The sequence below is a fragment of the Mirounga angustirostris genome, unplaced genomic scaffold (genome assembly GCF_029215605.1).
Source record: "Mirounga angustirostris isolate CCGP_5_RB_7025 unplaced genomic scaffold, mMirAng1.0.hap1 SCAF_7, whole genome shotgun sequence".
Classification (NCBI taxonomy): domain Eukaryota; kingdom Metazoa; phylum Chordata; class Mammalia; order Carnivora; family Phocidae; genus Mirounga; species Mirounga angustirostris.
Genome location: NW_026991715.1, coordinates 26,331,711 through 26,355,933, shown reverse-complemented (window position 1 = coordinate 26,355,933; position 24,223 = coordinate 26,331,711). Strand labels below are relative to the sequence as shown.

Here is a 24,223-nt window from a genome sequence, read left to right as displayed (position 1 = left end):
TGAGAAGGATAAAATTTACTAGTCATTCATCTTTTATTTACTGTAATTTTTAGGATAAAAGGCATTAAAAGTAAGCTTAAAAATCTTCCATTTTTGTTCAGTAATGAGGGGAAGGAAATGTGAAGAAAAACAAATCAATTTCAACCTCTATTCTTTCTTTTTTTTGTCTTTGAAGGAAATAATTTGCACAAATGAAAATTATATGGAAGCTGATGTTTCTACTATTTTTATGTTTTAGCATATTAACTTCAGGCCTTTCCTAAGTTATTGAATGAAGCATGCTAACAAATACTGTAATAAAGTATTAAAACTTTTTTATAAAAGTTTTAAAAAACCACATAACATTAAATTTGATGTCTTAACCATTTTTAAGTGTATAGTTCAATAATGTTAAGTATGTATAACAAAACTCTAGAACTTTTTCATCTTGGAACACTGAAAACTATATACAGTGAACACTAATTCAGTAATATAATATTTTTAATCAATGTGTTTCTTTAGTTCATTGGCATCTTTCCTCCTTATGAATTATATGTAGAATTATTCATAATTTTATTTGTTCATACCTATACCTTAAGAATTCAGATTGCTACATTTCAGGTGCTGTTTATAATTAAAACATTATAATGAATGTTTTTTGTAGATGAAGTATATGGAAAATAAAAATATATTCCCTCAGCATTTCTAGATGGAATTTAGAACAATTTTTAAAAAAGATTTATTTATTTATTTATTTTAAAGAGAGAGTGCGCATGTGCTTTGCATGCACACACAATCATGGGGAGGGGCAGAGGGAGAGGGATTGAGAGAATCTCAAGCAGACTCTGCGCTGAGCCCCAAGCTGGACATGGGTTCTGTCTCACCACCCTGAGATCATGACCTGAGCAGAAATCAAGAGTCAGACACTAAACCGTTTGCGCTGCCCAGGCACACCCCTATAGTAATTCTTTTTTTTTTTTTTTTTATTCATGAAAGTCAGAGAGAGAGGCAGAGGCAGAGGGAGAGAAGCAGGCTCCCCGCCTAGCAGGGAGCCCGATGCGGGACTCGATCCCAGGACCCCAGGATCTTGACCTGAGCCTAAGGCAGACGCTTAACCATCTGAGCCACCCAGGTGCCCCCCTATAGTAATTCTTAAAGTTAGGTAATATGAGCCCTCCACTTTGTTCTTCCCCTTCAATGTTATTTTGGTTATTCTGGGTCTTTTGCCTCTTCATATAAACTTTAAAATCAGTTTGTTGATATCCGCAAAATAACTTGCTGTGATTTTGATTGAGATTGTATTGAATATCTAGATCATACTGGGAAAATTTGGCATTTTAGCAATAGTGAGTCTTCCTATCCATGAAGATGGAATGTCTCTCCATTTATTTAGATATTCTTTGATTCCTTAAATCAGAGTTTTTAATGTGTTTTTTCCTATAGATCTTGTACTTTTGGTGGGTAGGGGAGAGGGGCAGAGGAAAAGAGAGAATCTTAAGCAGGCTCCACGCCCAGTGCCTAGCCTGACACAGGGCTTGATCTCATGACCCGAGCCAAAATCAAGAATTGGACGCTTAACCGACTGAGCCAAACAGGCACCCCAGATCTTGTACATTTTTAAAGATTAATACCTAAATACCTAAATATTTAAAGATTAATACCTAAATAAGACCTAATACCTAAATAAAGATTAATACCCAAATATTTCCTAAATACCTAAATATTAATACCTAATATTAATACCTAAATATGTTTTTTGATGTTAGCATAAATGATATTGCGTTTATAATTTCAAATTTCAGCTGTTCATTGCTGGCATATAAGAAAGCAATGAACTTTTGTATATATGTGTATATTTTTTTGAAGTATAGTTGACATACAGTGTTCTATTAGTTTCATGTGTACAACATGATGATTTGACAGTTCTACACATTACTCACTGTTCATCATGGTAAGTGTAGTCACCATCAGTGTTATTAACAATATTATTGGCTATACTCCTATGCTATACTTTTCATCTTTGTGACTTTTTTATTTTATAACTTTAAATTGGCACTTCTTAATCCCTTCACCTATTTCACCCATCTCCCCACACCATCCCCTGTGGCAACCACCAGCTTATTCTCTGTTTATGAGTTTGTTTCTGTTTGTTCATTTATTTTGTTTTTTAGATTCTACCTATAAGTGAAATCATGTAATATTTGTATTTTTCTGATTTGTTTCACTTAGCATAACACTCTCTAGGTCCATCCACGTTGTCCCTGACGTTTTTAGTAACCTTAGCTGTGACCTTGCTGTAATCACTTATTAATTCCGCAGGGTTTTGGGTGTTGTTTTTTTCTTTTTTAATAGTGCATGAGCAGTCCGGGGCGGGGGCAGGGGGTACAGAGGGAGGGAGATAATCTTAAGTAGTCTCTATGCCCAGCACAGAGCCTACCAACATGGGGCTGATCTCACAACCCTGAGACTGTGACCTGAGCTGAAATCAAGAGTACAGCTTTCAACCAACTGAGCCACCCAGGCGCCTTCCCTTGTACCATATTTTAGTGGGAAAGCTTCAAGTTCCTCACAATTAACCATGGTGTTAATTGTAACTTGTTGCAGATAATCTTTATCAAGTTAAAGAAGTTTCCTTTAGGGCACCTGGGTGGCTGGCTCAGTTAGTTAAGCATTTGCCTTTGGCCTGGGTCTCGATCCCAGGATATTGGGATTGAGCCAGGTGTCAGGCTCCCTGCTCAGCAGGGGTCTGCTTCTCCCTCTTGCTCTGTGGTCTCTCTCCCTAAAGTAAATAAATAAAGTCTTAAAAAAAAAAGTCTTCTTTATTCCTAGTTTGGTGAGAGTTACTGATTACTGATTTAATTTCTTTAATCAGTATAGGACTCTTCAGGTTATCTCTATCTTACATAATTTTTGGTACTTCTAGGTCTCTCAGGGTCCATTCCAGTCAATAAATTGGTGGGCGTAGAGTGCATTTTTGCTTAATTATCCTATAATTGTTCATCAATTAGTAGTGATGACCCATCTTTCATTTCTTGTATCAATAATTTGTGTCATTTCTCTTTTTTTCTTGGTTATGTTATGTAGAAGTTTATCACTTTTATTTATCTTTTCAAAGAACTAAGTTTAATTTTTTTGACTTTTAATCCGTTGGTATTCTGGTGTTCTGTTTTCAATTTCAGTGATTCCTGATCTAATTTTTAATATTTTTTTCTTCTACTTGCTTTAGTTTTGTGTTGCTCATCTTTCTCTAGTTTCCCAAAATTAAAGCTGAGATTATTGCTTTCAGATGTTTCTTCTTCTTTGATATATGCATTCAATGCTATAGATTTTCCTTTATGCACTGCTTTTGTTACATACCACGAATTTTGTTAAATTGATTTTCTTTTCAAAATATTTTATTTTTTATTTTATTTTTTTAAAGATTTTATTTATTTATTTGACGGAGAGAGGGAACACAAGCAGGGGGAGTGGGAGAGGGAGAAGCAGGCTTCCCGCCGAGCAGGGAGCCCGATGTGGGGCTCGATCTCAGGACCCCGAGATCATGACCTGAGCCGAAGGCGGAGGCTCGACCCACTGAGCCACCCAGGTGCCCTGTAGTTCAAAATATTTTAATTTCTCTTGCGATTTTTTTCTTTGACCCATGTGCCGTTTAGAAATGTGTTGTTAAATCGCAAAGCATTTTGGGGTTTTCCACCTGTCTTTCTCTTACTGATTTCTAGTTTAATTCCATTGTGGTCTAAAAGCATATACTGTATGATTTCTGCAGATTTCTTTTAAATTTGTTAAGGTGTGTTCATGGCCTAGAATGTGGTTTATTTTGGTGAATGTTCATGTACACTTGAGAAGAATGCATATTCTGTTCTTGGATGAAGTATTCTGTGAATGTCCGATCCAATTTGATTGATGGTGCTTTAATATTTCCCTCCGCTCTGTTTGGCTTGCATGATGTCTGAAAAGAAATCTGATGTGATTTTTATTATTATTCCTGTATAGTTAAGGTGTTTTTTGTGTTCTGGCTTCAGATTTTCTTTTTGTCTCTTGTTTTCTGTTCTGGTGTGAATATGATGTGTGTAGTTGTAGATTTTTTGGTATTTATCTTGGTTGGTACCTTATAGGCTTCTTGTATCTTTGGTTTGTTTGCTGTTATTAATTGTTCAAAATTTTCAGCCATTATCATATACTTCATCTGTTTCTTTCCTCTGTTACTCATTTGGTATTTCCATTATAAATATGGGAAATTGTAATTTTCCCACAGTTCTTTGATATTCTTTTCCAATTTTTTTCATCCTTTATTCTCTTTGCTTTTTTATTTGGGAAATTCCCACTGATCTATCTTTGAGCTCACTGATTATTCCCTCAGCTGTGTTCTGTCTGCTGATGAGCCCATGAAGGACATATTTCATTCCTTTTACAGTATTTTTGATTTCCAGCATTCTCTCTTTTGAGTCTTTCTGAGAGTTTCCATCTCTTTGCTCACATTGCTTATATGGTTTTACATGTTATCTACTTTTTCATTAGAGCCATTTACATAACAATCATAGTTATTTTCATTTCCCTATCTGATAATAACAAATCTGTGTCTTACATCTGAGTTTGATTCTGATGCTTTGTCTCTTCAGACTGTGTTTTATTGTCTTTTAGCAGTTTTTTGTTGAAATGGTCTGGTGGTGAGGTGTTGGGAATGGGGGAGGAAGTGTTCTATAATCTTGTGACTAAATCTTAGTTCTTTTTAGTGAGCTTGAATTCCTGGGTTTTGACCTTCAGAAGTGTTTCTTAGTCTTTTTTTGCTCCTCATAGATGAGTGAGGAAGGCTAGTAGCAACTGAAGTTGTCTAATTGCCTATTTCTTAGGTCAGATACGGCTGGTATAGTTGGACTCTTGGAGGGCAGATGTTTGTTTTGGAGAATGCCTAGGTGCACTTAAAAATTGTTACACTTCCTCCCTCTCTGAAACACAGAAGGATGTTTCTTTGATCCTCATCATGGAAATCTGATGGTACTCCCTGAAAGTGTGGCAGTATCCCTAAGACTGGTACCCAAGGAGTTTTTTAATCATTCCGTGGTAGTTCATATTCATTGTGACACCATTTAGTCAGTCACTGTTTAAGTATTCCTACCAATTATTGGCCGTAGAAGCATCTGCTTCAGGAAAGGTGGTCTTAGCTATGATTCTTGTTTAGTTTTCGGGGTGATGATTTATCCTCTGACCTCAGTTCTGTGATGTAGCTAAGAAAAGTCATTGATTTTCAATTTGTTCAGCCTTTTTCTTTTGAGGATTAAAGTGATGACTTCCAGGCTCTTTACATGTCGGCTGGAATTGGAAGTTCAGATATTTTTTAATCAATATTTTTATGTAAGAACACACTGAATTGAAATAGAATTGCAAAACTTCCATTTAGTTAAAACTCAAATTGATTTTGTTTGGAAGTTAAATTACATTAAATACCACAAAAAGAAAAATATAGTGCTGAGCTAATAACTAGGCAAACATAACGAAAACTGTTCCCCAAACTCCTAGAGTTCAGATCAGTAGGTCTAGAGCCTAGCATTTTTACTTCACAGTCTGTTTGGGAATTACTAGCTTAAACTGTTTTCAAGGAGAAAAATTACCAAACCTGTACTGCTACAATGCTAGGTATCCTGCATTGTACAGTTGTGGCTGTCCAGCCCTGAGAGAGGATGTCAGAGTTAGCATTTGAGAATAATTTTACTTTGAAATAATGAGTTTCTGGGCTTAGAAATTGAGAGAGATTGTATGCAATGGGAGAAGTTCTTATGTTTTATTGAAACCAAGACATGATGCACCTAATACCATAGTAAGTTAAAACATTATTATAACTGGGTACAATGGTTATTTATGTATTTCTCATGGTTTATGACAGCTTTGCTCTTCATACCTTCCCTTGTAGCCCAGTTCATCTGTATTTACATAGCTAGGAAATTTTACTTTAATTGCATGACTCAGAAAAAGAATTCTACAGTGATTTCTCTTTGAGAAACCTATAAAATACGCCTTTGTCATGGATATAAGTGGTTTTTGAGAAGTATGAAAAGTTTTGATCTTTTCAATTTCTAAATTTAATCTGTAGTGTGCTTGGAAGTTCAACCAAAGATTCTTAAGAGTTTTGCTTTTCCTCAAGTGGATAATATAACTTTAAAAGAAATGTGCTATGAATGATCGGGTATTTTGTTAATAATTTAAAAAATTTTTTATTTTATTCAAATTGTTCAGTTGACTTTAGACTGGAATTATTACAAATATATGTTTGAACAGTTCTTTTTGCCTATACGCCTAAAAGAATCCTGCAATATTCTTTTTGAGTTTCACATTTTGCAGTGTTATAAAGCAGTGAATCTTTGCCCATGCACTTGGAACTGTTACTTTTACATTATTGGGTTGATAGTTTCTTCTCTGCAATCACAAGCTTTGTGGAAAAAGGCCAGGAGTCTCTATTTGAGGTCTGAAGAAACTGTCGTTATAGATCCAGCTGAGGTTACCAGAATAGTAAATATTGTCAGAAAATTCATTCCTAGTAGAATACCTGTGAGTTAATTGGTATGTTATTAGGTAATCTATATGGCCTAGCTTTAGAATTTTAATATTGCCTAGAATTTACAATATGTATGAGTTGTAAAATCATTGCAAATGTATGATTGTGTACCTTTCCTTTTGTATTAGTTTATTTTACTTCAGTCACTGTACAAATATGAAAGTCTATGTAAGTCAGTTAAGCATTCTTAAAAAATCCTAAAAATACTTTTTTAGGTACCTGGGTGGCTCAGTGGGTTAAGTGTCTGACTTCACCTCAGGGTTTGATCTCAGGGTCCTGGGATTGAGCCCTGGGTCAGGCTCCACCCTCAGCAGGGAGTCTGCTTCTCCCTCTCCCTCTGCCCCCCCTCAAATAAATAAATAAAACTAAAAAAATACTTATAAACTCTTATAATTTTTATTAAAAGGTCTCTCAATAGAAGTACTTAAATATATCCATTTGATCCTCATTATATACAGATTGTGTATGTGCGAATTCATCTACTTGCTGAAATTTATAGCCTCAAAATATACTCACAGTGCTTTTATGATCATTTGTAACATGTGCAGAGCAGTGAAAAATTTGAGTAGCCTGATACATTCCTAGATGAGGTTGAACAAGACAGTGCTCTGCCTTCTTGTTTCAGCACTCATTCTATAAACAAGTGTCCTTTTGACATGTATTTAGTGGCAGTCTTTTGGCATTTTGCACTTTTTGTTAGTGATTTTGCTATTAAAAATCACCCCCAAGTGTATTGCTGAAATGCTATCTGATGTTCCAAAGTGCAAGAAAACTATGCTATGCCTTGTAGAGAGAATTCATGTAAGCTTCATTCAGGCATGAGTCATAGTGCTATTGGCTGTGAATTCAGTGTTAATGAATCAGTAGTATATTAAATAAGGTGTCTTTAAACAGAAACCCACATAAAACAAGGTTATGTATTGAAGGGCTGACAAAAATGTTGATGAGAGATTCACAGGAACCTAACCATGTATTTTCCCTAGGAACAGTGATTCATTGTTCACTAATTCATTGTTTGCATCAGCTTTATAGAACATTACTGCAAATAATGTGAATCCATCATACTTAATTTTAAAATTATTAAAAATTAGCAGTTAGATAATTTTTAAAGTATGTGATTATCTGAGACCAGATGATTAATGATTCTGGGGTAGTTGAGAAGAGGAAGGAAATGATTCACATGCATGCAGAAGCCATGAAACCTAGAAAAACAGGAAGAGCATGTTTAGTTAGGAGCCATTTGGCAAAGATGTGGTTCTTGGATTCTCACTCAGACTTTGTGCATATCAAAGAAAACTAAATCAGGTCCACAGTTCCCTTCCAACTAAAGGAGTCTTTTATTCTTTAGGGTCAATCAGGAAAAATAAAGGGTCAGATGACTAAAAATTCTTGCTTACCATTGAAAATTAGGGAATAATCATTAGGGGAGAAGAAAACCCTATTAGTTCTAGATTGCTGATGACAACACAGAGTTGTATATAATGAGAAGCACTATTGCATAATTAATTTCTTTGCCTTCTTTGCATTTGATACACTCTGAGGTCATAGTACATAGCCTTAAACACCAAATTCTAAAGCTAATGTCCTCACTGGACCACTATACTAATGTTAGTAAACTGGCTCTGACCTATGACACATGGACTTGTAGTAGTTACAAATATGCTTAAGAAACTCATGGAAAACGAATTGATCATCTCATTCATTCATGTATACAGTGTTTCTTGTAATCAGAAAGTATATTTACATGGTTAAGAAACAAACAAAACATGCCCAGAAATCTAATAATGAAAAAGAAATGAACTCTAGCCTATCTCTCCGAGTATTGCCATTCTTACTTCCCAAGAACATTGTTTTTAACTCTTACCTATTTCTTTTGTTATTTACCTCCACATTATTAAGCAGTATACTTAATGCAGCTATTTCCTGATTTATCCGTTTTGGAGCATATTTATTTCCTGCCATGACTTTATACCTGCCCATTGGTCATTTAGCTTCACTATAGCTCTAGCACTAGCTTGTCTTTCAGTTCTGGTAAATTTTCTACTTTCTTTATCTATTTTCCTCTGTTTGAATTTTTTTGTTGTTGTTAGTAATTGGCATTCCTTGACTGATCTTTTATATCTCTTTCATGTTTCCCTTTTTCTGAATGTATTATTTACTATTTTCTCTGGAGTCCTTTTCTGTGAGTGTGTGTGTGTTTCCGTTTTTCTGTTTGTGTCCCTCTGTCCTTGGAGGCTTTCCCTCTGTATCAATATTGTGGTTGCCTGTCCATAGTTAAGAGCAAAGTACTAAAATATGGGTTGGGAGTTCTGTGCATAATTAGGTACAAACTGGAGAACTTCACTTTAGGGCGGTGTTTCTCAACCTGTTTTCATTATCAGTTCCTGAAGGGGCATATTTAACACATTTTTTCTCCTAATTGTGGTCCCTTCTTCCCATGACATTTTAATGCCCCAAGATTTACTGTATATGTTTATATACTGTGAAAGATTCAAATATCAGGAAGGGTTTGGGCAGTGTTACTTCTCTGGACTAGTCAGTTGCTACGTCTGTTCTTCTGTCTATAGTTGTTCTTTGGGAAAATAGGTTATAGAAAGAGGTCACCAACCATTTACAGACCTTGAATTAATCTACCAGTTTATAGTCCTATATAACTCCTGCCCTCAACTTTACTAGAAACTTGTGAGTCCTGAGCCTCTTCTTGTTCAGTGGAGCAGATTAGCTCCTTTATGTACACATTCCCTTCTTTGAGCACTATAAACCCATATGTTCATCTACCTTCACTTAACATTCCTCTCTTATGTTTTGGGTTGCACAATTTTATTAAATCTGTAATTTGAGTTTTAAATAAGATTACTCTCCATTTTTATTTGTTATAGTAGTTTCAAATTCTTAACTGATACTCATTTGAGACATCAGAACTGAAAGGAGATAAACACTGGTGTTTGCTTTTCCATCTTATCTGGACATCCTTAATAGGGTTTAGCATTTAGCATTTTCACATATTCCTAGTTGATATTTGAATCATATTTTTCTCTATAAAATACCTTGAACTCCTTCCATTTATTTATTTCTTTTAAAGTTCTCAGCCATGATATCATGCCCGACCAAGAACTCATAATGTGACCTGTGTTTATCACTTTTATTAATTATATTATCTCATCTTCATACTGGGTCAAGATTCAATAAAACTTGTACAGGCAAGAGAATTCTTTTCTTTTTTTGGATTCTAGGTGTTAGAGAATTATGCTGAAGTAGGTATTAGAGCTTGCAAAGATCTCAGAGAACTTTCTAGAGCTGTACTTTCTAATATTGTAGCCATTAGCCACATGTGGATACTTAAATAAAATTTAAAATTCAGTTCATCAAAGTGACCACATTTCATGTTCAGTAACCATATATGGGTAGTGGCTGCCATCCTGGATATCATAGATACAGAGCATTCCCATCTTTGCCAAAAGTTCTATCATATAGTACTGTTCTAGAGAATAGAAAGTACAGCACCATTCTGTATCTTCCAAGAGATCAGCTAGTTTCTTAAGCCTCAACTTTGTAGGAGTTTCTTAATCTAGTGAGTGTATAGGACTTGGCTGAACAGATATTAACGTAGAAGGAAAATGATTGATATCTTAAAGATATCCATGAAGCTTTAAGGAGAAAGTGCAAGTCATGGGACTAGCTATTGTCTAAGTAAATGCAAGAGAAAGCAGCCAGAAAACATCATAACTGTGCAATAATGCTCTCTTGTGCTGATTCAAGGAAAAGCTTCAGGAGGTTGAGAGTCGTAAAATACTGTATGCAGATATAGTGTCCTCATCATCCTTCAGAATTTTACTAAAGAGTTTCAGCATGGCAACAAAATGATGCTGATAAAGTATTGTTTTGAGTGGGTATATGGATAAGCTATTATCCAATTCAGAATATTTTTCTTTTGTAGGTTGTTGATAATTTGCATTATATTTAAGTATGGCATATACCTTAGAAATGTAGAGCAGGAAGGACTTTAGAAATTATCCAGTCCTATGCTCTCATTCTACAGGTGGAGGAAACTGATGCTTTAAAATAGGGAAGTAATTTACCTGAGGGCACACAGTCATTGGGGCTAGAGCCAGCCCCAGAACCAACATATTTTGAGTTCATGTGTAGAACATTTCCTATGGTACTATGCTGGTGACAAAGAAGGAATGACTTGATTCATTGTGTCCTCTTGAAAGCTTTAATAATCTACCTGTGAGGCCCGAACTGGTAACATAAACTTTAAGAGTATGTAATTTTGGGATGAATTTCATAATTTGAGTATGAATTTCATAATGTATTTTCCTCTTTTTAGAACAACAATTTGTAATCTTTATACAATGCCACGAATTGGAGAGCCTGTCTGGCTTACAATGATGTCGGGGACTCCAGAAAAGAACCAGCTTTGCCATCGTTTCATGAAGGAGTTCACTTTTCTAATGGAAAATGCTTCCAAAAATCAGTATGGCTTTCTCTCTTTGTCTCTCTTTATATCTTAGACATTATTTACTATAACTTGATATCTAGATTGTGATCAAACCCAGTTACAAAAGTGAAATAAATAACTGGGTTTTTGGGAATTATTTCTTATTATTAATAACCAAAACAGAATTCTAAAAGATAATTAAGAGATAGGCTATGGATGAAAGCCACAGAAAACAGTAAAATGAATGAAATGAATAAAAAACAGTAAAAAGGTCTTTAATCATGTGTTAAATTAAAATTCCTGACAACTTACAGAACTCTCTGAGGCTTCCCATTTTTTGGTGAATTGCATCCACTTACATACACAGTTTCATTCCATAGAAAATAAGTTAAAAAAAAAAAAGAGGAAGTGCCAGGATTCCAAAGATACATACTTAATGTGATATTTTATCATACTGTTTGCTTGTAACCATTCATCAAATTCCTAGAAGCCATCTTTTTGATGGTAGACAAAGTTTGCTTAATACTTTCTTCATTTTCCCATTCAGTAATTTGGAAATATTTAGTCCTGTTGGTTGATTCATTATAAACACTGAAAAGAAATCAGTTTTTCAAGTAAAATGGCATTTTTGCTTTATAATTATGATCAGATACAGCTCTGTGTGAATACTGTTTTTTATTTTAAGGATTTTTTTTTAACTCCTACCCAACCAAAAATTTATTTTCATTTTCATCCAGGTGATATGCCTATCTTTTCTTCTTTCCTCTCCTTTTTTTATGCTGTTCGGCTACATGAGAGTATGTACTCTCTCTGCTTTATTCTGTCACGGCATTTTACATTAGGCTTAATGAAGGCAGACTGGAGTCTGATAGGATGTGTTTTGTTTTCAGATTCTTGCCAGCACTCATTACTGCAGTTCTGACCAATCATCTTGCCTGGGTTCCAACGGTCATGCCAAATGGACAACCACCTATAAAAATATTTTTAGAAAAACATTCCTCTCAGAGTGTGGACATGTTGGCAAAAACTCATCCATATAACCCACTTTGGGCACAACTAGGTATGTAGTCTGAAAACGCTTACATGATGCATAACACACTTTTGTGTAGCTGTCTGGAGTTATTTTATAGCAAAAACAAAAATTAAGAAATAGGATGTTCTCTTTTACCTCCTCCATTCTAAAGCACTTCTTTCCTTGTTCTTTTAATGTCTGCTAAATCATCTCCATCTTAAGTCTAATATCAATTTCTTCTAGATACACAACTGCAGTGAGAGCTAGAGAAACAGGATCATGACTGATTTACTCATAACGTCAGGGTCTTTAGGGTGTTTTAGGTTAATGTACTTTGCCTAGAAAGATTGAATCACAATCATCTATGATAGCTAGAATAATTTGGTTAACTGAGAAGCAGTCATTGAGGTTTCTGTTTTCCACTTTTGCTTGTTTGTTGAGTAATTTTGGAAAATATTTCCCTTATTGTGAGGCCCTGTTAAATAAATGGGTAACCCAGGAGAGAAGGGATGGTTGATGAGTTGACAGTCATTAGGAAGGCATTGTAGTATGGTGCTTAAAAGTACAGGATGTGAGTCATGCAGACCACATGTGAGTCACAGTCTCTTTGTTTATAATTTGGGGATAATAATATGTAGTATATACTTCATAAAGTTATGACAAATTAGAGAATACCTGTAAAGTGCTCAGAACAGTGTCTGGTAAATGTGACTGCTGTTACTCCTTCTCTTACTCTTACTATTAGGTTGTTGGGGAGGAGTCCAGTGAGAACATTTTGATGACTTGATAGAAACTTCTCTTAGGTTGTGCTGATGAGTGAGCTTGCCAGGCAGGTTGTCATGTAGCTTATTCATATAACTTCCCTCCCTTTCTCTTTCTTCCCTCTCTCCATCCCTCCTTTACCTTCTTCTACTTAATTGAGGAATAATTGACACATAGCAAACACATATATGTACAATTTTGTTAAGTATTGATATTTATGTCAAAATATAAATACCTCTGAAACTATCACCAAAACCAAGATGGCAAACATAGTCATCACTTCGAAAGTTTCCTCATGCCCTTTTGTAATCCCTCCTTCCTGTTCCTCCCCACTCTCCCTGTTCACCTTCCACCCCTCACCCCATACCCAGGCAGCTACTGGTCTGCTTTCTATCACTATAGATTAGTTTGAATTTTCTAGATATAAATGGAATCATACAGTACATGCTTTTTTTTGTTGTTCTGACTTTTTTCATTCAAGATAATTATTTTGAGATTTGCCTATGTTGTTTAAGTACTAGTCAGTGGGGCCTTTATTATGCTGGGTAATATACCGTTGTATGGGTATTAACTTAGTTTTTTTCAAATCAAGTAATTCAGTAGCATTTTATTTTTTTGGACATTTCAAATTTGTTCTCAATTCTATAATCATTTATTGAGTGCATAATGTATATAAGGCCCTATGCAAAGAGCATTGGAGCATATAAAGATGAAATGCAGTCTTGGCCTCAAGAAGTGGACAGTTTAGGGCGCTTGGGTGGGCTCAGTTAGTTAAGCGACTGCCTTTGGCTCAGGTCATAATCCTGGAGTCCCAGGATCAAGTCCTGTGTCGGGTTCCCTGCTCAGGGGGGAGTGTGCTTCTCCCTCTGACCTTCCCCCCTTCTCGTGCTCTCTCTTCCTCTCATTCTGTCTCTCAAATAAATAAAATCTTTAAAAAAAAAAAAGTGGACAATTTAGGGGCTCCTGGGTGGCTCAGTAGGTTAAGTGTCTGCCTTTGGCTCAGGTCATGATCTCGGGGTACTGGGATTGAGCCCCTCTTTGGGCTCCCTGCTCAGTGGGGAATCTGCTTCTCCCTCTCCTTCTGCCCCTCCCCCCTGTGCATGCATGCTCATGCATGCTCGCTCTCTCAAATAAATACAATCTTAAAAAAAAATAAGTGGACAGTTTATTACTGAAGGTAATAAATATGAGGACAATAATGATAATTCAAAGAGGAATTGTAAGAGAAACGAAAAGTTCAGTGAAATTTCAGTTAGGGAAGCTTACTTTTGCCCAAGGGAGGATGCTTGGGTGGGAAGCTTTGGACTGGCAGAGAAACAGGAAAGGGCAAGCACATAGCATGAGGAAAGGGGTCTAGGTGTTAAGAGTGCTGAGTTGATTCAGTGTTCCGGTTTAAGTAGTCTGCTTTAAGTGGGACTTAGTGCGAATAATGATGAAAAAGTGTAACTATAAGAAGATAAACCTGGAAAAGTAAAGTGGAACCGGTCAGGAAAGACTCACTTGCCATGTCAAAGCAGCTCAGTTTATTTGGTAATCCATGAGAACCTTAGGAGTAGTTTTGGACGGTGGCATGTGATGGCATTAGAGCCAGAGTATTAATTAGAGGAGGAGAATTGTCATAGTACTGTCTGTAGCATATATTTATCTGAGACCTATTTGTTTGTTCCCTTAAAAAGTGTGGGAGTTAGGCTTTAAAGTGTGTATACAGACAACTTGCTAAAATTGAATTAAGTTTAAATTAATGACTTTGTATTCTCTATTTTTAAGTGTGCTTTGGCACCTTTTTCTTCATCTAATTTGAGTATAGCATAAATACAGAAATTACATTGATAACCCGTAGGTTCCCATTGCCCTTTTCTTATGTTGGCGTCTAGTGTGGATACAAAAGTGAAAATGAACCACATGGCTGAATGTGTTGCCCCTTCTTTTCCTCTTAGTCAGGATAGGTCTCACTCTTCTTGTCCTTCTGGTCTTTTCTGAGTACCCAACCCGCTAAGAAATAGAAGGGCTTTTAAAAACATGGGAAATAGTTTGGGGTCCTAGGTAAGGCAATAACAGTTAAGGTTCAGAGATGTGATTTAAAGGTTAAGTGTGTGATGTGACTACTCCAGTTCTCCACGTTCTACCACTACTCCCTTTTCTCCTTGCCCACCAGTAGAAACTGTGCTTTCTCTTCTCTGCATTAGATGCAGCTATAGAATCCTTTCGCATATAGTTCTTTAGGTAGTACTTCTCTGCCCCAGTAAGGTGCTCTGCATGAGACCTGCACAGAGAATATTCTTGGTCAGTGTGACTTTCACAATTAACTCTTTGGTTGAGGTTTCAGAACCACAGGAGCTCCTTAAAGAGGAAACTAGAAGACCCCTCTATTCACCTTTCTCTTTGGTAAATACCATTTATCTCATCCTATCCTCCTGAATAGTCACTCACCTATTAAAGAACTAGAGTAAAAGCTGAACTAACCTTCATACAATAAGAGTAGGTATCTGATCATTGGAAATAGCCTGCTTGGCTATATGAGGAGAGGATGTGTTCATTAACTGATTCTTCCATTGCAGGGGACTTGTATGGCGCTATTGGTTCTCCTGTACGGTTAGCGAGGACTGTGGTGGTTGGCAAACGACAAGACATGGTCCAGAGGCTGCTTTATTTTCTTACTTATTTTATAAGATGCTCTGAACTTCAAGAAACCCATCTTTTAGAAAATGGAGAAGATGAAGCCATTGTTATGCCAGGCACAGTAATTACTACCACTTTAGAGAAAGGTGAAATAGAAGAATCTGAGTATGTGCTTATCACAATGCATAAAAACAAAAGCAGTTTGCTCTTTAAAGACCCAGAAGAAACAAGGACTCCTAATTGTAGCTGTAAATACTGCAGTCGTCCACTCCTTGGGCAAAATACAGAGAATGTTTCACAACAAGAGAGAGAAGATATTCAGAACAGCTCTAAGGAGCTGCTAGGAATTTCAGACGAGTGTCAAATGATTTCTCCCTCTGACTGCCAAGAAGAAAATGCTGTTGATGTTAAACAGTTCAGAGATAAATTAAGAACTTGCCTTGATACCAAGTTAGAGACTGTTGTTTGCACAGGATCTGCTCCAGTAGACAAATGTGCCTTGTCAAAATCAGGCTTAGAGCCAGCAGAGGAAACATGGCATAATGAGGAATTGCTAGGTTCAGGTAATCACACAGGCAAAGTGTTGAGATCCACAGGAATGGTTGTGGAAAAAAAACCTCCAGATAAGCTTGTGACTGCTGCATTTTCTTGTGAAGCATCACAGACAAAGGTTACCTTCTTGATTGGAGATTCTATGTCCCCTGACTCAGATACTGAACTCAGGAGTCAGGCAGTGGTGGATCAGATTACCAGGCACCACACCAAACCACTGAAGGAAGAAGGAGGGGCTATTGATCAGCAGCATCAAGAAACTAAACAAACAACTAAGGACCAATCTGGCAAGTCTGATATACCAAACATGGTTTCTGGAGAGACCTGTGAACCTCCCTGTTGGAATCATTCAGACCCAGAAAGCATGAGCTTATTTGATGAATATTTTAATGATGATTCAATTGAAACCAGGACTATTGATGATATTATTGCAGTTAAAACAAGTATAGACAGTAAAGAACACTGCTGTATGTTAGAATTTTCAAAAGGATTGTGTACAAAAAATAGCAAACAGAACAGTGAATTTTGTAAATGTGTAGAAACAGTTCATCAGGATTCATGTAAAACCTGCTTTCCTCAGCAGGACCAAAGAGATGCACTCTCCATTCTTGTCCCCCATGGGGATAAAGAGAGTTCAGAGAAAAAAATTGCTGTAGGAACTGAATGGGACATTCCACGAAATGAAAGTTCAGATAGTGCCCTTGGGGATAGTGAAAGTGAAGATACAGGTCATGATATGACTAGACAAGTAAGCAGTTACTATGGAGGAGAGCAAGAAGATTGGGCAGAAGAAGATGAGATACCTTTTCCTGGGTAAGTAGGAAGTTTTAACCTATAATAGACCCTATGTAAATATGTACCATTCTTCTGTTTAGATGGTCTCTGAAGGTTGGTGGTAACTAATATAAAGGAAGAGATCATTGTCCTGGACAGATTCTCTTCTGTTACTGTGTGGTTTTAAGGAAAGATTAAAGGCTGAGCCCCATAGGTACCCCAGAAACGTTCTGTGAAGGCGTTAAAGAAAAGCATATTTGTATGTAGGAGATTCTTTCTGCTTAGGAGTTTTCAAGTCATTTAGGAGTGAATTATGTCCCCAAATATGGACCTGTGCTGAGCCCGGCAACTAAAGAGAGGTAATCACAGAGAAACTAGGAAATGGCTGTTAGAAATAAATTTGGTGAAGACTAAAAGAAAAACAGGAAATGTATAATGTGGGTAAAGTATACAAGGAGAAGATTCATATTTGAAAAATATTATATTCCATGCTTTGGGTTTGTGATGTATTTAATATTTAGCTACTTTGTTTTAGATGACGGTTTTCATTTTCTGATTGTATTAAGAATGTATTACATACACAAGGGACAGCATTCTGGATGTCTCTTATGAAAGATTTATACTCACGTCATTACATAGTTGTTCATCCACCTTCTTTTCAGGATAGGAAGGAGTATTTTGTGGTCCGATTTATCGCTTAGGCCAGTTTTTACTTAAGGATGATTGTACTCTGTATTTTGTAGAAAATGATGGTACTAGAAATATGGACTAGTAGAGTCCAAAAATTTTTTTATTGATAAAATACGTTTATTACTAATTGGATATGCCTTCTTTTGGGACCTTTCTTCCAGGTCAAAATTAATTGAAGTGAGTGCTGTTCAGCCAAACATTGCCAACTTTGGGAGGTCCTTGTTGGGTGGCTACTGCTCATCTTATGTGCCTGACTTTGTTCTTCAAGGAATTGGGAATGATGAGAGGCTCCGTCAGTGTCTGGTATCAGATTTGTCTCATGCTGTGCAGGTGAGTTACCTTCACTGCTCTTGAATTTATTTAGAATGAACTTTGTTAACTGGTAGAACCCCCAAGTTACCGTATATTTTTGGTCATACTTCACTATGTAACACAATCATTGTTCTCTTAATCTGTCACTTTTGTACCTGTCACCATGAAAGCAAGTAGAGAGTTTCAGGAATCTATACAAACATAAATCTGAAATACAGAAAGTATTGTTTGTATCCATGGATGTTCATCATCAGGTCATTTATGATATCAAAAAAATTGCAAATGCTTAAATGTGAAAGCAATTATTTTTTCAATTTCATTTTCAGATTGTTCATTGCTTATATAGAAGTACAACTGATTTTTGTATATTAATCTTATATTCTTCTACCTTGCTAAACTTTTTTTTAAGATTTATTTATTTTAGGGGCGCCTGGGTGGCTCAGTCATTAGGCGTCTGCCTTCAGCTCAGGTCATGATCCCAGGGTCCTGGGATTGAGCCCCGCATTGGGCTCCCTGTTCTGCGGGAAGCCTGCTTCTCCCTCTCCCACTCCCCCTGCTTGTGTTCCCTCTCTCATTGTGTCTCTGTCAAATGAATAAATAAAATCTGTAAAAAAAAAAAAAAAATTTGTTTTAGAGAGAGAGAGGGAGCATGTGAGGGAGGGGCAGGGGGGAGGGAGACAGAGTCTTGAGCAGACTCTGCATTGAGTGTGGAGCCTGACATAGGGCTCGATCTCATAACCCTGAGATCAGGACCTGAGCTGATACCAGGAGTCAGATGCTTAACCAGCTGTACCACCCAGCTGCCCCAACCTTGCTGAACTCTTTTATTAGTTCTTGTAATTTTCTGTGTGGATTCCTTAGGTTTTTCTACATACACGTTCTTGTCATTGATGAATAGACAGTCTTGCATCTTCCTCCCCAGTCTGGATGCCTTTTGTCTTTCTTGCCTGATTTTTATGGGCTAGAACCTTCAGTACAGTGTTGCATAGAGGTGCTAATAGTGGACATCCTTGTCTTCTTCCTCATACTAGGGGAAAACATCGACTCTTTCATGATTAAGTATGATGTTAGCTGTGGGATTCTTAAAGATGCCCTTTATCAAATGGCGAAAGTTTCCTTCTAGTCCTAGTTTCTTTGTTCCCTCCACCTTTAAATCATGAATGGATATGGCATTTTGTCTAATACTTTTTCTGTGCCTACTGATATGATCATTTGGCTTTTCTTCCTTAATCTGTTAATGTGATTGATTACATTAGAGGTGGTAGATTTTTAGATGTTAACCAACTTCTGTATTCCTAGGGAAAAAATCCCACCTGGTCAAAGTATATAGTTGTTTTTATATATTACTAGATATGATTTGCTAATATTTTATTACAAATTTTAGAATCTGTATTCATGAGGGATATTAGTGTATAGTTTTCTTGTGATACATTTGTCTGGCTTTAATATCAGAATAATACTTGCCTCATAGAATGAGATGAGATGTGTTCCCTCCTCTATTTTCTGGAAGAGTTTCTGGAAGGTTGGTATTATTTTTTCTCCAAATGTTGGATACGATTCACCTGTGAAGTCATTTGGACCTGGACTTTTTAAAATGAGAATATTTTAAATTGCTGATTCAATTTCTTGTTCTAGATCTATTCCAAGTTTCTATTTCTTCCTGAGTCAATCTTGGTAATTTTTGTCTTTCTAGGAATTAGTTACATTTAAATGATTTCATTTATCTGTTGGAATAAAATGGTTCATAGCATACATTTATAATCTTTTTTAAAATTTTTTTTCAAAGATTTTATTTGAGAGCAAGCGAGAGAGAGAGAGAGAGAGGAAGAGAGAGCACAAGCGGCAGGGACGGGCAGAGGGAGAAGGAGAAGCAGACTCCCCTTGAGCAGGGAGCCTAATGTGGGGCTCAATCTCAGGACTCAGGGATCATGACCTGAGCCAAAGGCAGACACTTAACTGACTGAGCCACCCAGGCGCCCCCATTTATAATCTTTTTAATTTCTGTAAGTTCATTGGTCATGTCCTCTCTTTCATTCCTGATTATTGTAATCTGTGGTTTTTCTTTTTTTCCCCTCCTAAAAGTAGAATATTCCAAAGAAGATTTCATTCATGACTTGACTTCATTAATAGTTATTTTTGGCCCATATGCATCAAAGATGAGTAGGCTGTGGCCCATGGGACAAATAGGCTTTTTTAAATTAAGTTTTACTGGAACATGACTACACCCATTTATTTATATACTTTGTGACTGTTTTCCTGCTTCAGGAGCAGAGTTGAGTCACTGAGACAGAGACCTTATGGCCTCTAGAGCCTAAAATATTTTCTCTCTCAGGCTCTTTATAGAAGAAGTTGGCTGATTCCTATCCTAGCTGAAGGTGTGTTAATTTTATTAATCTTTTCAAGGAAAACAACTTTTGTTTTCACTGATTTTCTCTATTTTTTGGTCTTTTTTTTTTTTCATTAATTTCTATCCTCATCTTTGTTATTTCTTCCCTTCTGCTTGCTGTGGATGTAGTTTGCTCTTTTTTTTGTTAAGGTAGAAGATTAGGTTATTAATTTGAGGTATTTTTTCTTTTCACATATAGGCATTCAGCTCTAAATTGTCCTCTAAGCACTGCTTTAACCGAAGCTCATAAATTTCAGTGTTTTGTTTTCATTTTCATTCACTTCAAAATATTTTCTAATTTTCCTTGCCATTTCTTTGACCCATGGTTTATGTAGAAGTATGTTTTTGATCTCCAAATATTTGTGGAATTCTTAGATTTCCTTTTCTTCATTTCTAAATTGGTTCCATTGTGGTCAGAGAACAAACTTTGTATGATTTTAGTCCTTTTAAATGTATTGAGTCTTGTTTTCTGGCCCAGCATGTGGTGTGTCCTGGAGAATGTTGCACATGTAGTTGAAAAAATAGTCACCTGTTGGGGCGCCTGGGTGGCTCAGTTGGTTAAGCATCTGCCTTTGGCTCAGGTCATGATCCCGGGGTCCCTGCTCGGCGGGGAGCCTGCTTCCCCTTCTCCCTCTGTGTGCCACTGCCACTATGCTCTCTCTCTCTCTTTCTCTGTCATATAAATAAATAAAATCTTAAAAAAAAAAAAAAAGCTGCCTGTTTTTGGGCAGAAAGTACTCTAGATGTCAGGTCAAGTTGGTTGTGATAGCATTTAGGTTTCTGCATTCTTGCTGATTTTTCCACGTTCTTGCTGATTTTTTGTGTAGTTGTTCCATCGTTTATTGAGCATGGAGTATTGAAGTCACCAGCTTTTGTTGAGTTTTCTATTTCTTTCTTCAATTCCATGTGTCATTCTAATAATTTTTTTTTTTTAACAAAACCTTCTCCTTTCCCATTGTGAGAACATCTTTAGGAATGGAGAAAGCCAACTGGAAATCATGGGTGAGAAAATAATGGCTCATTGAGCAAGCATTCCCTTAATTATTAGCTAGAAAGGTTTAAACCTCCTGTGTTTGTAGTAAATTATCTTAAGTTCTAAAGTTTGGTGTTTTATTGTATAGTAGGGAAATTCAGAAAAATCTAGATATAAAAACAAAGTTTAAAAGAAAACTTACCAAAACTCGTGTTCTTGGGGTGCCTGGGTGGCTCAGTCGTTAAGCGTCTGCCTTCAGCTTGGGTTATGATGGGATCGAGCCCCCATCAGGCTCCCTGCTGGGTGGGAAGCCTGCTTCTCCCTCTCCCACTCCCCCTGTTTGTGTTCCTTCTCTCTCTGTCAAATAAATAAATAAAATCTTAAAAACAAAGAAACAAAAAAACTCGTGTTCTTTATATTTAAAAGCCATCTTGCTCAACGCTTTAACACCAATCAAATAAATACTTACTGACATATTGTGTTCTGAACATGATGCTGATTGTCCAAGGAATATATGGATGAAAAATAAATAACTTCTGAAGTTATTTACTCAGTAATGGAGGAAGTAAGGGATGTACGTATATGAGTAAGTGTAATACAACACATAAAAAAATAAATGCCTGAGACAGATACTAATAAGTAATTTAATGCTTCACAGGAAAGAATTTATATCACTTAATGGCATTTGTTCTTCAGAATATAGCAACCTTTTCTATTTTTTTCAATTCTGTCCTCCCATTGCCTGATAGAGTATTCAGTATTTGTTGAAATACTTGGTTAGGAAATCTGATGTGGGTCCTTGTGATGCTCTTTGTGTCCTCTTGTCTTTCTTTTCTGTTTGATCTCAGTCATTCAGTATCTTTTTCCGCCCCCCCCATCTATACCCATTAGCACACACTACGTTCTTTGATGTTGCCTCTGGAGGCCTGGAACTGGAGGGGGTGACTGTCTCCTATTGAAGACAAAACATTTCTGTTTTTAAAGGGTTTTTACCTTAGGAATAGGAGCAATAGTAATAATAATAAGCATTTAGTTTTTATTGTAGCCTTAATGTGTGTCAGGTACTTAAATGTAATACCTCACTTAATTTTATGGTACTTACTATTATCATTCCTATATTTCAGATATAGCACAGAGAGGTGTTTGAAGTTACATTAGATAGGGGATGGCAGAGCTAGAAATCAGTCCTGATCTGCCTGTTCTTCAGCAATGCTCTTAAGTGTCTGTGCTTAATATATACAAAACACTGTCTCTAAAACAGATGAACAAAGGTAAATATAAATAAAATAGCAAAATTGGCATTAACAAAGCTTGCAAGACTTTTATATTAGGAGTTCCACTTCTCTTGCTCTGGGAATCATTCCACTATGGTGAAAGGTAAGAGCTTTCCATCTTCTGCCCTTTGTTTTCATAACTGGGTTTCTAGTCTTTCCCTCTTATATTTTCATTTAAGTATATAAGATATTTTACTATCAAAGCAGATCACAGAAGATTTTGAGGAAGTGAAAACTAAAATACCAAACTTAAGCACTAACAGGTTGGATTTTTTATCATTTGCTTTTCTCTCTTCATTATAAAGTTTACATTTAATGATTTTAATTATTGTTTGCTAATAATTTTTTACCATCACATTTAACATGAAAACTATTTCTTATATGCCTACATGGAAAACCCCGTAGGAATCTTTTAATAGATAAATCATGAGGATAGTACTTTTGAAAAAAATACAATCTTATTCTTCTGAACTGTTTTAGTAGAGTGTCTTTTCTTTTACTCCTCAGTTTCTAAGAAAGTGGCATTTTTCTTATTACCAAATTAAATATATATTTACTATATAAAAGATTGAAATGTGTAGAAAGCTAAACACAAGTTTTCCCAAGTCTGCCATTCATTGGCAGCCATCCTTTTTTTAAATTAATTAATTTATTTTTACTATGTTCAATTAGCCAGCATATAGTACAACATTAGTTTTTGATGGCAGCCATTCTTAATATAAAGACCTCTTCCAGTCATTATGTAGTATGTGGCATCTGATGAAACCCAGACTTGCCACTTCCTATCTGTGTATCCTAAGACAAGATATTTAATTTTATAGAACCTCAGTTTCCTTGGCTGTAATGAAAGTGGTATTAATGTTTATGTACCAGAGTTATACTATGTGGTGTTTTGTGTATATTAGGTACTCTCTGTCTTACACCTTTTTGTCATAGTTACTCTATGTGTGTGTGTGCGTGTGTGTGTGTGTATATATATATATATATATATGCATTTTATATACATATATAACTGGGGCCTTATGTGTGTGTGTGTGTGTATATATATATATAAAATACTATTAAGTGATACAAATTCTTTTTTTACAGATACACATTTTTTTATATATAGTATATATGTATATAGGGTTTGGAAGTGCAAAGGGAGAGGGAGAGAGAATCTCCAGCAGATTCCCCACTGAGTGAGGAGCCCGACATGGGGCTGGATCTCAAGACTCTGAGATCATGATCTGAGCTAAAATCAAGAATCAGATGTTTGACTGACTGAGCCACCCAGGTACTACTCTTGTGATGGGAATTTTTAAGATCTATTCCCTTAGCAACTTTCATATATACAATACAGTGTTGTTAAGTATGGTCACCATGCTGTACATTACATATCCAGAACTTACTTGTCTTAATAACTGGAAGTTTGTACCTTCTGACTAACTTCACCCATTTCTTCCATCCTACCCCCACCCCCCATCACCCACCAATCTCTTCTCTGTTTCTGTGAGTTTGGTTTTTTTTTTTTTTTTTAAGATTCTAGGTGTGTGAGATCATACAGTATTTGTTTTTCTCTGTCTGACTTAGTTCGCTTAGCATAATGCCCTCACGGTCCATTTGTATTGTTGCAAATGGCAGGATTTCCATCTTGAGTTCTCATGGCTGAATACTATTCCTGTGTGTGTGTGTGTGTGTGTGTGTATTGCTTCTTCTTTATCCATTCATTTATTGATGGAAAGTTAGGTGTGTCTGTCTTCGCTAATGTGAATAATGGTGCAATGAACATGGGAGTGCAGATACCTCTTTGATAGCCTGTTTTCATGTCTTTGAATATATGTGTACCTAGAAGTGGTATTGCTGGAGGATATGGTAGTTCTGTTTTTAATTTCTTGAGGAAGCTCCATACTGTTTTCC

The 24,223-nt window shown here is 36.2% G+C and overlaps 1 protein-coding gene across 4 annotated transcripts in view; it reads left to right on the top strand.

The window, feature by feature from the left end:
- FNIP1 (folliculin interacting protein 1) overlaps nucleotides 1-24,223 on the top strand; it is a 151,507-nt gene that overhangs the window by 112,094 nt on the left and 15,190 nt on the right. For 3 of the 4 annotated variants that reach the window (XM_045892155.3, XM_045892141.3, XM_045892148.3), the window contains 4 exons: nucleotides 10,860-11,006; nucleotides 11,861-12,030; nucleotides 15,303-16,728; nucleotides 17,541-17,709. In XM_045892155.3, the coding sequence (XP_045748111.1) occupies nucleotides 10,860-11,006; nucleotides 11,861-12,030; nucleotides 15,303-16,728; nucleotides 17,541-17,709 (1,912 nt within the window). Of the gene's footprint in view, nucleotides 1-10,859; nucleotides 11,007-11,860; nucleotides 12,031-15,302; nucleotides 16,729-17,540; nucleotides 23,601-24,223 lie in introns of all 4 variants that reach the window. The other variant, XR_010412994.1, reaches the window with a different exon arrangement.